Source organism: Anastrepha ludens, chromosome 4 (genome assembly GCF_028408465.1).
Source record: "Anastrepha ludens isolate Willacy chromosome 4, idAnaLude1.1, whole genome shotgun sequence".
NCBI lineage: Eukaryota > Metazoa > Arthropoda > Insecta > Diptera > Tephritidae > Anastrepha > Anastrepha ludens.
The window spans coordinates 13,496,535-13,516,415 of record NC_071500.1 but is presented as its reverse complement, the minus strand read 5'-3'; the positions used below and the strand labels follow the sequence as shown (position 1 = coordinate 13,516,415).

The window sequence follows — 19,881 nt, the reverse complement described above, 5'->3', positions numbered from 1 at the left end:
ATCGTGATTCAAACTACAAATAAGCTAGTAAAGTGCCCTTATCTAATGGAATAGCGATTGACAATGTAGGTTTTTATTAAACGGTTAAAACAAAGTATAGTTTAAAACTACTTGCTGAATGAAATATGCAAATACGCCTACATCGACTTTATACTCGGAATTTTTTGGCGTGGAACAATTTTAATTTTCAATCCAAATAGAAATTTTTTTACATTTTACCAATAAAAATCTAATCTATTTTTATAAAATTGTTTAATAACTAAATTCTCAAAATGGCGCAAAATTTTCTGTACATGTTCGAGTTTGTGGTCGATGATCTGTTGATAACTCGACCGAATCATTGCGCCCCAGAGGAGTACCCCACTTGCTGTGAAATTTCCTTTCGGTCTAGCGTTTTTGTCTCGATTTGTGATCGCGAATTCGGGCAATGCGTGGATATGTGCGCGCCAAAATGCGGAAAACTATGTATATTCTCACTGGAGTCGCCAGTAACCGATAAAGACCGACTGCTTATTCACATCTACAAAAAAAAGATCGATAAATGTAAATTCCTTGTCGGTGCTACAGACATTCCCATCAAGCCACTTTTCGATAAGGTAACAGAAAGCTTCAATATTGAAAATCCCAACTGGATGGAGCAATTGGCCAAACACACGGCCCGCTTGCCTGATCCGAAAACTCCATCTAAAACCACAGTCGTCGATAATGATTGCGACGATGAAACTTTAGGACGTCGTGAACAGATGTGTCCGTCATCAGAGATTACCAAGCGCTTGCTACCTCTGTTCAATATGAAGCACATGCAAACCGGCAATTTGGTGCTTATAATGCGGCTGGTTTGCAATGGGCCAACGATTGTGAATAGTTTCCCGTTCTCAAGCATTTGCTCAACGGGTTGCGGTAAGAAATCGACGCCATGCCCTCCTATATGTCCGCCAGCAGCAGCGCCACAGCCACAAGGTGTGTGTCCGATGCCGGATCCTTGCCAAAAGCCCGACAATAAACCGCCTATATGTCGCCGGTATTTTGCATGCAATGCAGACAAGGGTTGTCCTTGCGAAGAGTGCGAAGACGATTGCGATAGAGGTAAGAGCCAAACGAACAAACGATTCCTAAACTTTTTAGATATTTCCATAAATGTGCATTTTCACAGAGTGCCCTGTTGGTTGTAAGAAAAAGAAAAAGAGGGCTCCGCAAAACAATTGCTGCCCACCGCCACCGCCTCGGTGCTGTCCGCAACCCGATCCATGCCAAAATAAAGAACAGCGCACAGATATGTGTCAACGATATTTCTCCAACGAACCCAAGGGCTGCGCCTGCGAAGAATGCATGGATGAATGTGAAGCGGGTAAGCCAATTAAAAAGCATACAAATGTACCGCTGAAGTGGATCGTACCCTTTTTGTTCCATATATTTTTTCAATTCTCTTAAATTAGTGAAATATTTTTTAAATTCATTGCTTGTATTGATCTAGGCGAAATTTGAAAATATACACCGTAAAATACTGATTATATCTTACAAAATCGCGCATTATCGATCATTTTACGCGTCAGCGATCTACGACGGTATATTTCCGTGCACCCGAATTCCTTTTAATTAATACTTATGACGAAACGAGTGCGATTCCTTAAGCTTTCTTCGATGTTTCCGCAAATGTCTCCTTAATTTTTTTTTTTTAAATTATAGCCAAAGCTAGAGCATTACGGAAACTGCGCTATTTAATGCAAAAATATGCTGGACCAAATTAGAAAAGCAAACGTAAAATTTCCAAAATTAATTTAAAACAAAATTTGTGTAAGAATCAGAGAAAGCAAACGTAAAATTTACAAAATTAATTTCAAACAAAATGTATGTAAAAATCAGAGAAAAAACGGTAAAATTTAAATTCCGATTAACTGTACTATTTGATGCAAAAATATGCTGGACCAAATTAGAAAAGCAAACGTAAAATTTCCAATATTAATCTAAAACAAAATTTAAGTAAAAATCAGAGAAAAACCGGTAAAATTTAAATTCCGATTAACCTTTTCCAAAAACTGTTAAAAAGGGTATGTTCTGTACTTTTGCACAGCGTGTGCTGAAATCTGAGCTGCATTTACAACTCCATTACTTACGTTTTTGTATGGTAGGAAGCAGCGATGAGGAATCTGATCCATGCCACCAATGTGGCCCACCGCAGATTATGCCTCCTTGTTTTGTGACGCCTACAAAACCTGAGCCGGGCCCCGAAGCCTACGAAGAGTTTGAGGCTTGCCTAAATGGTAGTGGACTTGTAATACGCGTACTAAAGAACACGCATCAAGTGGAAAGCGTTGACGATGGTATGCAGCACGGTGATAACGAGAGTGGAAGTGATTGTGAGAAGAAGAATTCCAAAGTGAGTAAGAGTCTATTTACACACGTATCATGTGCCATATTTACATATGTATGTGTGTAAATTATTTCATATTAAATTGACTTAAAGTTAACTTAGTTGAAAGTAAATGAATTTTATTTAATATTATATTAATATATATAAAATAAAGGGGGTTTCAATTGGCGCGGGTCGATTTTGGCGCCCTGTGGCAGCCATTTGGTTTTGGTGACATCTGTCAAATCTTTTGTTTATTTATCAGTTGTTTATGCCAAATCATCATGGCAAGTTACACGATTGAACAGCAAATGATAAAACTTTATTATCAAAATGAGTGTTCGTTAACGCAAACGTTGCGCGCATTGCCCCCATTTTTCGGTAGACGTGGTGGCCCTTCAAAGTCGACTCTTCAACGTTTGGTGACCAAATTTGAGACAACCGGGTCAGTAAACAATCAGCCAACACCCGTATGTTCAAGGAACGCAAGATTAGCCGAGAACATTGCCGCGGTCCGTGAAAGCGTACAGCAGAACCCGAGGCAGTCTATTCCTCGCCGTGCACAAGAACTTGGCCTTTCGCAGACTTCAACTTGGCGAATTTTGCGTCGGGACTTGGGCCTACACCCGTACGAGATCCAACTGACCCAGGAGCTCAAAGTTGATGACTATAGACAACGCCGTTTGTTCGCTGACTGGGCTTCGAATCGTTTGGAAGAGAACCCCAGTTTTGGGCGAAAAATCATCTTTAGTGACGAGGCGCATTTTTGGATGAATGGCTGTGTTAACAAACAAAATTGCCGTATATGGGACGACACCAATCCACACGAGGTTCCCCAAGTGATAATGCATCCTCAAAAAGTTACCGTTTGGTGTGGATTTTGGGCCGGCGGTGTCATTGGTCCGTTTTTTTTTTTGAAAACGACGTTGGTGAGGCGGTCACCGTCCACAGCGAGCGCTACACAACGATGATAACCAATTTCTTATGGCCCATATTGAACCATATGGACCTAGACGACATTTGGTTCCAGCAGGACGGCGCTACGTGCCACACAGCAAACGCCACGATTGACGATTTCAACATCTACCCGCCCTTATTGAAAAACCCTTTCTATATATATATAATAATATAAAATATATATTTAATATTACATTAGTTTGGGGAAAAAGAAATGCATTATTTTAGCGGTAGGTGGCTGTAGAGATCGATATCTCGTAAAGTATCGCTCAAGCAATTTAAAGTTTGTGCTCGTTGTCAAGGTGACATTTCACACTAAAAAAATTCAAAATCTTTTACTGTTTTTTGTTTGTTCCTTTCAGTTGGGAGTTCCTTTCAATGGCAGTCAAAAAAGAGAAAATTCGGTAAATTTTACAGTTTTGTTTGTAAGGCGAATTGAGTACTATTAGGTGGCGCCATTAAAAAACAGTTACTTTACTCTGACGTCAGCTTCCTTCGGAATACAAATCAAACGACCAAAACAAACAAAAGTAGAAGAAATGACATATTTGTGAAAATTCGGTGAATTGCTTGATAATATTCTGATTTGTGAAATTAAAACTAAGCAAACTAATGTAAACGAAGTTCCGTGTGTTAACTTGTGAAAACGCAAATGAATATAAAGCCTCCAAATTCAGGTTTTTGCGTTTTTATGCGGAAGGCGCCGTGGCAAGAAAGTATGTGAGTGTGCGTATAATTTCTTGTGTTTGGTTGTTTCCATTGCTTTCGCTTACTCATCTTCCAGAGAATGTTAACGTTCTCTGCTTCCTCTTCACACACAAATAATTCCCCTTCCTTTTGTTTGTTTATTGATGGAATCTTACAACACAGCGAATTCGGAAGGCGCAGTCTGTTTATCATTCTTGGGGTTTCTTTGATAAAAGCGACATGCAAGCCAAGCCGCTGAAATTGTCAATGGTTTTTATGGTGCCGTAAGTTTAACAGCTAATTACGTGCCATTTTCGTTTCGTCGATTCCGTTCAGGTATTCTTGATGTAAACGAAAATGTCGAAAAGGCCGATAAATCACAGAAATAATCGAAAATGATCGGCAAGTTATTACTTATAGTATCACACAGGAATCAAAGATCGACCATAGAATAGTTTTAAATCATTTGCGCAAAGCTGAATTCAAAAAGCAGCTCGATGCTTGGGTGCCACACCAATTAAAATAAATAAATAAATAAATAATTGGCGCGTACAGTGAGTCTTGATGTTGGTCCACAAATGGAGGGACCTACAGTTTCAAGCCGACTCCGAACGGCAGATATTTTTATGAGGAGCTTTTTCATGTCAGAAATACACTCGGAGGTTTGCCATTGCCTGCCGAGGGGCGACCGCTATTAGAAAAATGTTTTTATTAGTTTTGCTTTCACCGAGATTCGAACCAACGACCTCTCTGTGAATTTTGAATGGTAATCACGCACCAACCCATTCGGCTACGGCGGCCACACCAATTAACAGCAAAAAATATGATGTATCGAATTTTCATCTGCGAAGCCTTGGCCAAACGGAAGAAATCGACCCATTACGAATGGTGACTAGGGATGAGAAATGGTGTGTCTCATGTGAGAATATTGTGCGAAAACGAATAACAACAACCTGTGTATTTGATGCGATTTGAAAAGAATCATTCAGCATAAGTCGCTTCCTTATGGCCAAACACTAAATTCAGATCTCTGCTGTCAACAACTGGACCGTTGGAAGCTAGCGATTGATCAGAAACGGCCAGAATTAGCCAACAAAAGAGGTGCCACACACGTCTGTAGTTGGGAAGTTTGAATGCATCCACCATATAATCCGGACCTGGCGCCAAGCGATTACCACCTTTTTCTCTCATTGCAAAACTTCCTGAGTGTTAAGAGATGGCCATCAAGAGATTGTGAAAATCAAACTTCTAGGAGGGAGGTATTATGAAGCTACCTATAAAATGGCAACAAAATTATGCAACAAATTTGCATATTTCGCCCAAATCGGACAATCCGAAACATCTTAAATTAAGTTTTGAATTTTACACAAAAATAATGGATTTCCTTTTCCCCAAACTTATAAACTTAATAGAATTTAAATTAATTTAATTTAATTTTGTATTATTTTATTGTTATCTTATATAGTTTGTTTTATTTTAAACTATTTACGAGTACACATCTCAAAAATTCCCATTATATCTTAAGGAAAACAACAGCAACAATCGGTGTGAAACCATAAATGAGATTTTGCAACGCAGTAATTTCGCGAAAAATCATGTCAAACGCCGGACAAACGGTAACATTATCAATGGCCCGAGGTTGCCGAAAATCCGAGCCAACATTAAATATTCCGGGAATGATACGTGCGAACTTGAAAATTATTGTTTGCCCTTCAACAAAATCAAGTCAATTTGCAACGCAGATCAAAAACTAGAACTCTACCGACGCAAAGGTTCCTGTGGTGACGACGGTTGTGGTCCGATTGGGCCACCATTACCTGTTCAGAATATGCGAAACTGTTGCTTACAAGTAAATCCTCAAGAAATTAAGGACACTTTGAAGGGCATTAATGAGGATACTAGAAAAAAGGGCATCGAGGTAAGTTTTAGTCGGCAATTTGAAAACAATATTCTAAAAAATGCCCTACTTAATGATGAGGCAGTAGGTCTGTTTGTGAAGCAAATAATTTATAACGGTTTTCCAGGTTTCAGTAGTGGAATGACATTTTTCTGATTTGCCCTTATCGGGGGTAATAAGGGGGCAACTATAGGCAAATTGAAGACCTTGGCGAAGATATGCTCTATGTCAGACCAGTCCATGATCAATGACTTCGATTCGCGCTGTTGTTGTTGTATCAGTAACTTTGCCCTGTCAGTGTAGTGTAATCACCGGTCGTCTTCGTCTAGGTCATCTAACGGTAGGCCCAGGAAACTTGCTGTTTCGACAGGTTGGGTCCAGAGGGAGAGGGGTTTGATGGGGCATGTGAAAAGGTGTTTAGTGTCGTACGGGGTGCCTTCATTCGTCTCCGATTCTGGATAGGTAGGAGTTTAGTCTGCTACAGTATCCAGAACGTAATTCTGCCCAGGTTAGGCGGGACTTTCGGGGAAGTTGGAGCTCTTCGTCTGCAATGGGTGGTGGTTGGACTTCGATGACGGCATTCGGGGGTCGGGAGCTTAAGAAGATGGTAAGAGTCTACCAATGAATGTCGTTAATTATCTGTACACTGTCCGATCCAGTAATTGTCGGTCTGTTTTGCCGTGGATCTCGTCTGTGTAGTTGAGGAGGTGCCTCACATGACTGGAAGGCGGCTCAGGCTCAAGCAGGTTTCTGCATGGATGGGACCTGCGGTAACATCCTAACACGAACTGCTTGCTGAGCAGTTTCTTATGCTCTTTTACTGGGAGCAAATAGGCCTAGTCATGTAGATGTTGTAGTGTGAGCCTCAGAAGAAATCCTGTCGCAGTCCTAATGGCAGTGTTTTGCCAAGTCTGTAGCTTCGTCCACTGCGTATCACTGGTTCCAGGCGACCAGACAGATGCAGCATAGTTTAAAATCGCCCGGCCTATTGCCTTAAATGTCGATAGCAACATTTCTTTGTATTTGCCCCAAGTGCTGCCGGCAAGCTATTTGAGGACCTTGTTGCGATTTTGGACTTTAGTGGCAATTGCGGTTGCATGCGCTGAGAAGGTGAGCAAACTGTCGAAGGTAACTGTTGTTGTAGTAGCATAAACATTCCCCATACTTCCATACGGGGAATGCTGCTGGAGTGACAGTCCTTGACCGGATATAAATCCGGGTCGTTTCGGTAACCAAGAGGGGGTTAACAGTCGATTCGCGCTGTCGTTTCTTTCTACTTATTACTAGGTCTGTTCATGAAGCAAATAATTTGTAACAATTGCTACAAATTTTGAAGTTTTGGTGTTCAGGTATCCAAAAAGCTTGCAAAGTAGGGGAAAGTGAGAGTGAGACATTTCATTTCGAGGAGAAGCAGTTGAGAAAAACAGCTAATCGCAAAGTAAAAATAAATTCGAATTAAAATTTGCGAATTGAGTCGAAAGTTCTAAATTTAAATAAAAATTATTAAAATGGAGAATGTAAGCGAATATATTTGAGATAAAATTTATAAAGTTTACTTGAAGTCTATATTAAATAGGAATCGTTCAATGATAAACAGTCCAGTCACCGTGGCTGCAGTTTGCGAAATACAAATCGAAAGCATTGAATGTATTCAATTGTGTTTTAAACTTGAACTTCGTGGTTATTAACTAACTTGGCAATATTTATATACAATGCGAAGTCCAAAATAAACAAGACTGAGCTAAAATAGAAACAATAAGAGCTTTGTTCTGATAACTTCGAGTTTATTTATTCACAATTGTCTCCTCTGGTCTCGGTACACTGTTTTGCGCGATCTAAATGCCTTTTGGGGGGCCTCTACGTATTTTTCGTATAGGTTATCAAATGGAGCAAATTATTGTGGATAAAATAAAATCACGTGATGCTAAGTTCGTTATCTTGCATTTTATTTATTTTGTTTTTTTAATTTAATTTAATACGAGGTAGCACAATTTAAAAAAAATATTAATTTTTGCAATTTTTTCCGCCAACAAGTTCATCAGCTTGCAAATTGTTATTGGATTTCGTTCATGCCCTGTCTGTTTTTAAGCCTTTCGACACCAACTTTTTTCCTGTGGTACGACATTTTTGTTTTAATTTTAATCCTTTTGTATTTGTTTAAGAAACATTTGCCCAAAATTTTGAGTCGTCACGTCTCACGGTTTGAGCGCTGCCGAAAGTTGCTTGTGAGCAACTTTGGGCAATGGTGGTATACAAAAGAAACACATTTTTTCTTTCGAACAACTTTAAATGATTTTTATTTATTTTGAAAAATTAGGTATGATAAGACAAAAAACTGTTTTTATTGTTATTACAGCAAATGTGGACTTTGCATTTAAGGCATTTGGACATTGGGGTTCCTGTCTTGAACAATCTGCAACGTCCCTTTTCACTAAAGACTACCCAATGTTCCATTTTATCGTAACGCTGTGAGACTGGAAGATTCGGTTGGAACCTGTACTTTTTCGACTGTTGGGAAGACACGCTGCTTGATGGGGAGCCCAGGAATACTATCGAGCTAGCTCTTTCAATACTCGATGGTCGTCTTTCCTTTTTCCGAGCGAAATAGTTGCAAGTAAGCAACTCATGAGCGATTTCTAGTTGAAATTTTATTAGAGGAATATGCTTTTGCCTCGGGTTTATCAAGCTTAAATACTTTCTATACAATAGCCATGCGCTTGTAACGGCTATTCCGAGGCACCAATAGAAGATTCTTATGTATCACTTCTTTGAACGGTGGTTGACCTTGTAGAGCTCCATGAGCATGTAAACCAAACCTACACCTCCTATACCCTTATTGTAAGAAGCAACAATCGCAGGTCTTGCAACATCAATATAAGCTTTTTTCTTTGGATTCCAACATTTGAATATACCAACAGGTTCAATGCTTTCACACGAGGATATAAGTTGAACTGGCTTATTGTCAAACGACGTATACAATATTATTGTTGATTTCACATTTCATATCGAAAGATCCCTTTCCCTTTTTTAACTCAGTATCCTGTTGCAAATATGCCCATTTCTTTCAACGAAATCAGAAGGCTTACTGACGTAAGCCAATTATCGAGATAAAGCTAAAGATGTTTGTCCTTAGGAAGACCGTTTGCCAAATATAAAACTATATTCGAAGATAGCCCCAATCCATAAGCAGGACAGGTATCTTCACCAACATACAACGTAAAGCCGTACACTAATCCAGAGGTTCCAGCACGCATTTTCAGACCCCATTTATGAGGGTTGTATTGTTTAAATGTCGATCGACCTGTAACAAAAATTTAAACTAAAATGTTCATTGACATTTATGAATGTATACCTTTCAACGCAATGAATTGTTCATCAACGCTTTGATGTTCTTCCTGGGATAGCTTTCCAAAATTTTCTTTGAGACGGTCTAGTAAAGGACGTATTTTGTACAACTTGTCATAGTTCAAATCGCCTTTTTTTGATTGTTTAGTGTTAACGTTGAAATGTAAACATTGTTTTATTTTTTCAAACTTGCCGCCCAGCATTGAATCTGTTATAGCGGTAAGATTTAAATCTTTTGACTATGCGATTTTGAGTTGACGCAATTTCAAAACACCCATGTACAACAAAATACCAATAAAGCGTTTAATGTCTTCAACAGTGCATTTGAGCTCAATGCCGTATTCTTGCAGCGCATACAAATCTGTTTGTTGTGTGATCAAATCAAAAACTTGGCTATTAAAAAAAGTGCAGAAATATTCTACTGGCGTCATCACATCGTCGACCTTCAAAGTATTTTCTTACCAACTGGTCTCCGAAGGTACAAATGGCCTTTTTCTCCACCTGAGTGTCTTGGGGTCAACTTTTTCAAAGCAATTACCAGCCACACAAATTTCGGCTCACATTCTTTTGCAATCATATTTTCGATAAGGACAATCTCTATAGTTTCCCCTCTTTGCGCGATTCCTTCCAAATTCTTTTCTAGCACTGCAGAAATGTCATCCATCTCGTCATCACTTTCGGCGTCAGAAGAGGCATCCCAATCAAAGTAAACAGTCCTCTCAATATCGTCATCGTACAATCCTTTCTCTTTCGGTCTCATAACTAAGTAATATACAAAAATATTTATTACCACAATGGCCCAAGGTTGCCCACAAGCAACAATGCAATTTGAAAATTACTCACCAAATTTAAATTCAGTTTCGTAAAGTTAAATCCTTGCTAAAAAGCATGGCATATAAACTTTTTGAAATTTTTTCATTATTATAAAAGTTAGTCACTCACTTTAAAAACTCTTTTGAATTTCACAACAATATTTTTTGCGCTGTACTTGCGGTTTATTCAACTTTACTTCGCTAAATGATCTACAAATGATTTTTTTTGCTCGTGTTTTGAATAGATAACATAAAAGTACCGTTATTATTTATAACAAACAGACAAAAATAAAAGTAACGCTTTACGTAAGCTGTTAAACTGCCGAAGTTGCTCACAGGCGACGCTGGGGACGAAAGGGTTAAATATTTTTCTCTTTGAGTGCGAATACTCGAAACTTAAGTTACTGGATAATTTTTCTCATGATTCAACCTAATATCTAAACATTTCTAACGCAGCTAAAGTTGTGCTACATGCGCCAAAATCCACAGCATTTGCCATTTTTGGCATTGATTTATAGACAACGAAAACGAAAAACCAACCAAACGCATGACTGCCTGACAATCCCAGTGTTCGACATGTACGCATCGATATGCGCTTGCAGTTGTTTATAAACTCACGTTGCTCAAATACACCAGCCAATAACGATTGTTTGTGCTGCCGCATTTGCATTGCACCGGTATTGCATCAGTACAACAGACTTGAGAGAATCGGGAGAAAGAGAAAAAATGCAGCCAACCTTTTTTTAACAAACGCGAGTTTACGGATGTGGCTAACGATGTTGGGTTATATAAGTAGCTGCACGGTGCACTGCTGTGTGCTTTAAAAGGTAAATAACAATAACGACGGCACGCGCGCATGTACGTGTGGATGTATGTGTGCATTACTTGCACTTGTTGCTGGCCTACAAATGTGGGCGCAGTGGCGTAGGCCCTACAGGGAAATCAACGAATTCTGAGCTGGGCGTGTGATTTTGAAGCGTTCATCTGCTCCTAACTTTTAAGCGATAAATGTCTCCGCTATTGTATGATATTCTCCTTTCGTAGTTCTGCTTTAGTAAAGTTTCACACCCGTTTTAATTACGGTTTGAATATTTCCATATTAATTGAACTAATACTTGTATATATTAACTGTCGCTTTGCCTGTCCTGGTTTTCCCCGCAGGGAATGCATGCAGATATGCTCGTATGTATGTATGTATATATACAGCTAGATTAATGTGCATTCAAATAGACGACTGCAACCATTTCATTCAATGCGCTGCTGCGTGATTGTTTCATTCGAATGATTTTAATCGCCGACATGGCCATCGCCAATAATTCCATAGCAATTGTAGCTAGTCAGTCAAATCGGAGTTACGTCAATGCAAACCCGTGCAATACACTGCATTTGGGTATTGTATTGTATGGAATAAAAGTGAAGTACCGATTTGCCCCAGTTTGCGTGCAAATGATTTTCTTTTCAATTCACTTCATAGTTTTCCACAAATACTCTTATTCCAAATCCATGATACACATGCAATGCCTTTCAACCGCATGTGTTGCATAAACGCTCCATTTATCGGTGAGTAGAATTTGTATGTGTAGTTCGCCTTTTTATTTCAATGCTCTTATGTGGCAAGTGTATGTAAGGCTGTAAGAAATTAAAAAAAAAGTATGTATAAAACTGAATAAGTGTTGCTGAATAAATGCTTTGAATGAGTTGAGGTTATAATTGAGAGAGTGTAAAGTTCAAAAGTTCAAGGCTTGGGTAGATAAAGAAAAACTTTATCAAATTCACACCATATTTATACGTTTTTGTGGAGCCAAAAGAATGGCCTTTGGTTTTGTTTCATAAAAATCACGCATGTATTTGATTATTTGATAGATAGTCAAGGAGGGAAGGAGAGAACTATCAAAGAAAGAAATAGGAAAGATACGGAGATAGAGATAGTTAGTCCTGTAAGAATTTTCCATACTCTTTGGCAAATCCGTAAATATCCTCCAGTTTTAGAGAACGAATGAGAATGAGAATGAGTTATATCTCACAATATCGGAACCTAAAACTCGTAGCCGTGCTCTAGCAAAGGCAAGACACTCACAGAGAAAGTGCTCAGTGCTATCCGCCTCCTCTAAGCAAGACAGGCATATTGGGCCCTCAATGATTCCAATGGTGGTCATATGCTGACCCCATGGGTTGTGTCTTATAATAATACCAATCATCAACCGAACGTCTTTCCTCCCCAAGTTTTAGTAGAAAGTTTGACAGTTTTCTGTTCGGACTTGTCACAAAACGCTTTGCAGCTCTGCAGTGTTCTAGACCGGACCATCGCTCTTTATGTACATTGCATACATAATCGCTAATCCAATTCATGATTCCTGTGGAACTGATTCCGATTATTGGCTCTGGCCTTTGTGGAGGAACCGCTGATCCACGGTTGGCCAATTCATCGGCAATTTAGTTTCCTTGAACACCGGAGTGCCCTGGAACCCATATAAGTACAAGCCTGTTTTGTCTTGCGACAGAATTAAACTTCTTATTACATTCTTGAACAATCTTTGAGGTTTGCTCCGCGTTCTCCAGGGCCTTCAGTGCAGCCTGATTGTCACTGAAAGCTCCAATCTGTTTCCTGCTCCATCTCCTCTCGATTATCCATTCGGCTATTTTTAGCATAGTGATACTTATTACTATAGTTTAAGTACTATCCGGCTCTAAGGTCTAGCTTATTTCATTCTTGGACCCATCGGTAATCGGACATCAAATTTCCTTCCAAATCAAAGTGTGGGTATCAGGTCGTCTTTGGGTGCCACAAACAGTGGATACTGCTCAAATAGCAACTTAAAGATTTCTCTGTGTCCCGAAGCTTCGTCTTCGTGCCAGAAACCATATCTATGGAGTCTACACATTGCTTTTATTGCTTCCTGTTGTATCTTAAGATCCAGGGGGAGTAAATTAAGCATAGCATTTAGGGCATCACCAGGGGTTGTACTCATGGCACCCGTGATGCATAAACATACACTTCTTTGCAGCCTGTATAGTTCCTGGATTGTGGATTTAAGGGGGTCTTCTGGTCTCGAGGCCTTGAAATGAAGGGTTTTTTTGGGGATTGATTGTGACAAATCCTGTGAATATTTAAAAAAAAATTTTTTTATTTTAAAGGTACATGTCTTGGCTTTTAAAAAATGGTTTTGACTTTGAAAAAAATTAACACCCGCGACCTTGAAATGGCGCTGAAGACGTCCACCTCCAAACGAAGCAGGTCTCCATTTTGGTCACGGTTTTTCCACCTGGGTAATCAGAAAGCAAAAATTAGATATGCGTTGTCTTCAGAGTTGCCCTGGTTAAGTTTTCCCGTGACAGATTTTTTTTTTTAAATTTTCGAAAAGTTCTGCAACAATTTGCAAAAAAAATTTTTTTTTGCTCATTTTTTGAACTTTAAAAGGTTATAAAAATGGAATGAAAAAAAATTTCAAAAATCGTACACGGGGAAACTTAGCGGTAAGTTTTCCGAACCTTTTAAGACCAAAACCATTGAAATCGGAGTATAACTACTATGAAAAGTGTGACCAAAATGCTTAAAAAACACGATTTTCGGGGAAACGCGTTTAAAGATAAAGTTTATGATGAAAACGGCCGGAGGAGGGTACACTTCGGTGCCCAGAAAAATGTGAAAAAATGCGATTTTCAAAAAATCCTTTCTGTGGCGTATTCTCGCATACACATACAACAAAATTATGCAAAAAAAAAAATCGATTTTTTTTTCGCTGGAGACCAGAAGACCCCCTTAACCATGCTCCGTCGCCACCATGCCACAGAGGCGTAAGTGATGATTGGTCTGATAAGTGCTGTGTATATCCATAGGACCACATCAGGTTTCAGACCCCAGGATTTACCAACTGGGCACTGCGCACTTAAGATCTATTAAGCCTTCTACTCCTCCAGGCCTAGAACCCGCCACCTATACCTGGAACCCTTAGAGAATGCAGAACGATTTTCGCTGCAAGCTTACGTAATTATTGCGTTGGCAACTAAGTAATTGCGATTTTTTTTTAGAAAATCAAAAACAAATTTTTCATGGAACTAAAAAACTTTATTCTGTTATGTATTACCCATTTTGATCAATCACCTTTTGCCATCTTTCAGGCAGCATCATAATCCCACGTTCATAACACTTCTGATTTTTATTAGCAAAAAACTGAATCAGGTATGATTTGACATCATCAGCATTATTGAAATTTTTACCATTCAAGGAGTTTTGTAAAGCTCGCAACAAAAAGTAAACAGATGCTGCAAGGTCAGGACTATATGGTAGATGTGGCAAAACTTCCCAACCAAGCTCCAATAATTTTTGCCGAGTAGCCAAAGATGTGTGTAGGGCCTTGCATTGTCATGTTGGAGTATAATTCTTTTTCGATTTGTCAATTCGGGCCGCTTTTCTTCAACTGCATTGTTTAATTTCGTTAGTTGTTCAATGTAGACATCAGAATTGATCGTTCGGTTGGGTGGTAAGAGTTCAAAGTAGACAATTCCTTTGTAATCCCACCAAACTGATAACAAAACCTTCTTTTCATAAATATCAGCTTTTTATGTTATTTGAGTTGGTTCACCTGGCCTTCTCCATGATCTTTTCCGCTTGATATTGTTGTAAACAACCAATTTTTCATCGCCAGCTATCCGTCGTTTTAAAAATGGATAATTTTCATTACGTTTCTTTAGCAAATCGCAGCTGTTAATGCGTTGCGTGAAATGCGTTTCTTTCAGTTCGTGATGAACCCATGGAATTTCGAGTTTTCGAACATAGCCAAGTTCTTTTAAGTGATTTTCAATGCATGCATGTGATACATGAAGCTTCTCTGCAATCTCACGTGTTGTACTGTGACGATCCGAATCGATTATTGCTTTGATTAGGGCGTCATCAACTTCAACTGGACGACCAGGGCGTTTTTCATCTTTGAGTGAAAAATCACCAAAACGAAATTTGGCAAACCAATTTTGACACTGCCGTTCTTTTAAGGCTTCGTACATAACTTTTTATGAGCTTGCGATACGATTTTCCCTTTGCGGAAATAAAAAAAGCAAAATATGAAGAAAATGTTCGTTTTAATTTTCCATTTCTTAACGAACGCCAAACGAAAACTACGCAACCGATCAATAAACTTTTTTTACTGATTGACAGCTGCATTGCCAACTATCAAATAACAAAATGTGTTTTGCATTTGTACTACGTCTGCAAGCCTAAAAATTCAACTTAAGCCATCTATGAGTGAAATCCGCAATTACTTAGTTGCCAACCCAATACTTAAGTTCCGTGCTTGGTGAGGCAGTTAACAGCCTTCTGTTTATGGCATCCAACTCTACTTTAGAATCAAATATTCTGCAGTCTGTGTCGTAACGTCACAATAGGAATGGGAGCCATTTGACCATCTCTCGAGTCCGCTCATAGTAGATGACTTTTTTGTCTACAGTTATCTGTTAAAATACGTTGCAGCATAGTTAAATTATTATTATTTTTTTTAATTTGATTAATGAGTTGTTAAATTTGTTCCGCATACGAGTATACCTTCCCATTAGTTTCTTAATCTGGAACTGTTCCAATTCAATTATTATTAAATTATTTTTTATATTTTTATTTATTTGATTAATGAGTTTTTAAATCTGTTCCCTCCCAATAGTTTCTTTATTTGAAATCGCTCATTATCTACAATATAATTTTTTTTTATTATCCCCTTCCAGTAGTTTCTTAATCTGGAACTGTTCCAATTGAGTAATAATTGCACAATTTCTTAATTGAGTTTTTACACGGTAAATTGAGCTTTATTACTTGCTTAAATTTTCTAATTAAGGTGAATGCCCGAAGATAGTCTAAGACTCCTTTATTAACCGTAGTGACAAATTTATTTATTTGCTTTTTTAACTCACGGATTAATACTGAATAACAAACGTAAATATAAACATAATTGTTCGCCTGATTATTTGCTAGTAAATCAAAATCAAATAAACACAAAAAATGGAATTATTTCGTTTGATTATTTCTATATACTCGTATGTGTGCACATTAGGGTGCCCCAATTTGTATGAAACGATTTTTCCCGACACTGCTTCTAGCCGATTCGGATTCTATACATAATTCTTAGAAGAAAAGTCCATTAGAGCATAGCTCGAAAGTCAATTTCACGCAACGCAAATATTTAGATAAGATATCCTTAATTAATTCGAGAGGGAGTTGAGTGGGTTATGGATATGAAGATAGAAAGTAGAAAAAATACAGTTCCTACTGGAAGTAGAACAGATCTAAAAAACCAAAATGATTGAAAATACGTTGTTAATTGTAAAAAAATATGATTGAAAAAAAAAAAAATCTAAAAACACATTTTTATATATCGTAAAATTCAGTGATTTTTTCTTTTCTTTTCAAGGTTTAGTTTGATGTAATAGAGTCAGTTCATGCGGCACCCATCTTCCGACCTTTTAAATCATGCCCATGTCTTTCAAACGTTTGGAAATGGTTATTGGGTCACTCCAATTTGCTCTGCCATCATTTGTGTTTGGCTAAGGTAGATACCCATGAAATGAAACTTTTTTTTCAATTTCGAAAGTTTATTAACAAAAAATGGTTACAAATTTAATCTTCAAAATAATAGCCATCGCTTGCGACACATTTGTGCCATCTCTCAGGCAATATGTGGATTCGCGCCAAAAAAAATTGGCCGTCTTTGGCCGCAAGCCAATCATCGAGCCATTTTTTGGCTTCTTCGTGAGAATTGAAGCGCTGCTCGGAAAGTGCGTGGCCCATCGATGCAAACAAATGATAATCGGAAGGCGCCAAGTCTGGTGAGTAAGCCGCATGCACCAGCGGCTCCCAATCGTACGTCTCCACCAATTGCTCTTGTTCGATGTGGTGGTGCATGTGGCGGTGCATTGTCATGAAGAAAAATTAATTTGTGATGCCGATCGGGCGTTTCGGTGTATAGCGCTGTTCAAATCGGCCAGTTGTCGTTGGTCAACTGTTTCACCTGGCTTTAATAGCTCGTACCAAATCATACCACGCTGATCCCAGAAAACCCACAGCATTGCCTTGCGGCCGAAGCGATTTGGTTTGGCTGTTGTTTTTCACTTGTGGCCGGGCGGACCATACGATCGTTTACGCTTGTACCCATTTTTCATCACCCGTAACGATTCGATGCAAAAAAACTTCCTTTTGAACCGGGAGAGCAGCATTTCACAAGTGGTAGTTCGGTTCTCTTGCTGCCTTTCAGTCAGTTCATGCGGCACCCATATTGCGACCTTTAAAATCATGCCTGTCTTTCAAAGGTTTGGAAATGGTTTTTTCGGTCACTCCCAACTGCTCTGTCATCATTTCTTGCGTTTGACCATCATCTTCATCCAACAATGCTTGCAATTCGGCGGTCCTCGTTCTCCACGCTAAAATCATCACTTCAGATTTTTTCAAACAACCTCAAGCACTGTGCTCTACTTAGAGCATGCCCACCATAAGCTTCTACTATAAGCATTTGATGAGCTTGAGAAGGGTTTTTCTTCAATTGACAACAGAAAATCACCGATGTCCGCAAATCGTAGTTTGAAGGCACGAAACTTGACATTTTTAAGAGCGACAAAAATGCATTGTTGTATGAAACGTAACAAACAATGAACTGAATATTGTTGACAGATGACAGAGGAAAAAACAAGACATTTGGGAAGGTTTAAAAATACTCCTAGCGACATCTATGGACTAATAGTTGAAAGTCTCATTTCATAGGTATATACCTGCTAAATGTTCATGCAATATAAAGTCAGCACTTCTTTTGATATTTTTACGATGTCAGCTAATTCTTCATCTTCACTTTTTGATCATTCAAAACGATTTAGTGGATTTTTTCCATTTTTTCTGATGTTACCGCCTCATTTGGACGTCCACTGCGTTGTGCATCATCCGGTGTCTCCACGAGCACGTTTGAAGTCAACAAACCATCGTTTATTTGTTGTTTCTGATGGAGCGGTGTCCCCCCAACACTTTGCAAGCGATTGCTGCGCTTGAACGATATTTTTTCCCATCGAGAAACAGTGTAAAATTTAAACAAGAAATTCTTTTTGATTCATTGTTTTGAAAATAACAAAAGTATCGTCTCTCTTAGCACAATAACTCACGAAATAATGAATAGGATATCTTGAAATTTTAACAGCTGTCTTTTTAAGGTTAGTACTAACTGAAAAAGAGGTGAATGCAATAAAACTAGTGCCATCTATGTGCTAGACCCGGGACTTTACGGCCCATGTATTAAGTAGAATCAACTTTTTATCTAATCTTTGCCTGCAGAAAAAGTTGTTCATCCGAGCACAGTGTAATCATTATTAGCATCAGGTGACAAATTCCCCTCCTAATACTTGCCTTGCAATAATTTTAATTTAAATTATTTATTAAATTTATTTCTCTGTTAATGGGTAGAAAAAAGTGGAATTAAATTGTATGTCTTTTGAAATCTCCATCCATTTAGGTTTGCTACAAAACTTGCGAGGACACCGAAAGCGATGTTTTCCTAGTGAAATTAGGCAGTAAACAGCATTACCGCCGAAAGCAAAATAGCATCGAAATCGAACTGAAGACACCCAAACAACCGATTATATTGCCGAAACAGAAAATGACCACTGAAACACAAATTACCGATAAAGAGCTGGACGAAGCGCTAGCTGCCCTTTGCGGTGGCAAGAAAAAGGGAAAGAAAGGAAAAAAGGGAAAGAAGAAATAATCAACAAATTTAATAGATATTTCGCGCTAAAATCAAAATGTATTTAAATTGAATTTTTTATATTCTGTTTAAATCAATAATTATCATACTTAACAACAAAACACAAAAAAAAGGCCAAATCGGCATTCTTGTCTAAGCAAAATTAATAACTTGGCGTTGAAATAACTCAGTTCATGTAATAGTAGATGTTTTATATTTTAACAGCATTCCTTGCTGAGCTGTTACAAAAACTGTTAAATACTTTGAATTCGTTGTAGCTATCGCGAAATGTACCAGTATTGGCGGCATAAATAACTCGAGTGGCATGAGGAAGCCATGTAGTTGCATCTGAAGTTTTGCTTTAAATTGCTGACACGTTCAACACTCGCCTGCATTCATGGCTCTTTGCAATTTTGCAGTTAATGGCGGCAACTGTAGCAGATGCCAACGATGTCGACCAAGCCAATAAACACAGGAACAACAACAACAACGATTACAACACTAAGCACACACAATAGTTGCGTGGACCATAAACTTCGTCCGAAGCGTAAAGGCATTAGATAAGTAGAAAAGCGTTTGCGCACAATAACCCCTTTCAACTTGACGTGGCTGCTGCTGCTGCTCAATTGGCTGCTGTATTGCTCATGCGGTTGCTGTTGGTTGCAATGCTGTACCATGTCTGCCTGCTACTCCACTGCTGCTGCTGTCGTTGTTGCAATTGTCTGCATTGTGGCATTGCGACATTTCTGTGTGCCGAGCGCAGTGGCGACGCATACCGGCGTGTAATCATCGTGTACATCTGGTTGTTTTACAAATAACTATCCACTGCGAAACTCAAGAAAATCTGCAACATTTCGCAATGCTGCTGCTGCTGCTGCTGGCGGTGCTGCTGATATTGCCTTTGCTGCTATGTGTGTATTAGGCCGGGTCGATTTGTGGAGAGGCAAAAAAATCGCCCATTGCTCTGTGAAAATCATATTCTAGGGATCAAAATAAGAAACTTTGCCGAAGGAACCATACCTCCAAAACCAATTCTGATGTCCCCCAATTTGGGTCGAACTTTTTAGTTTATTTTCTCATGTAAAGGCCAAAAATGGTGATATTTTGAAATGATTGTATGGGGAACCCCCC

The 19,881-nt window shown here is 38.7% G+C and overlaps 1 protein-coding gene across 1 annotated transcript; it reads left to right on the top strand.

Moving 5' to 3' along the window:
- Positions 1 to 272: 272 nt before the first annotated feature.
- On the top strand, positions 273 to 18,983 carry LOC128861154 (uncharacterized). The gene is made up of 5 exons (XM_054099072.1): positions 273 to 1,086; positions 1,154 to 1,348; positions 2,130 to 2,377; positions 5,520 to 5,912; positions 18,520 to 18,983. Exons 1-5 carry the CDS (start codon positions 273 to 275, stop codon positions 18,769 to 18,771), a joined length of 1,902 nt encoding a protein of 633 aa, XP_053955047.1. The 3' UTR covers positions 18,772 to 18,983.
- Positions 18,984 to 19,881: the final 898 nt, after the last annotated feature.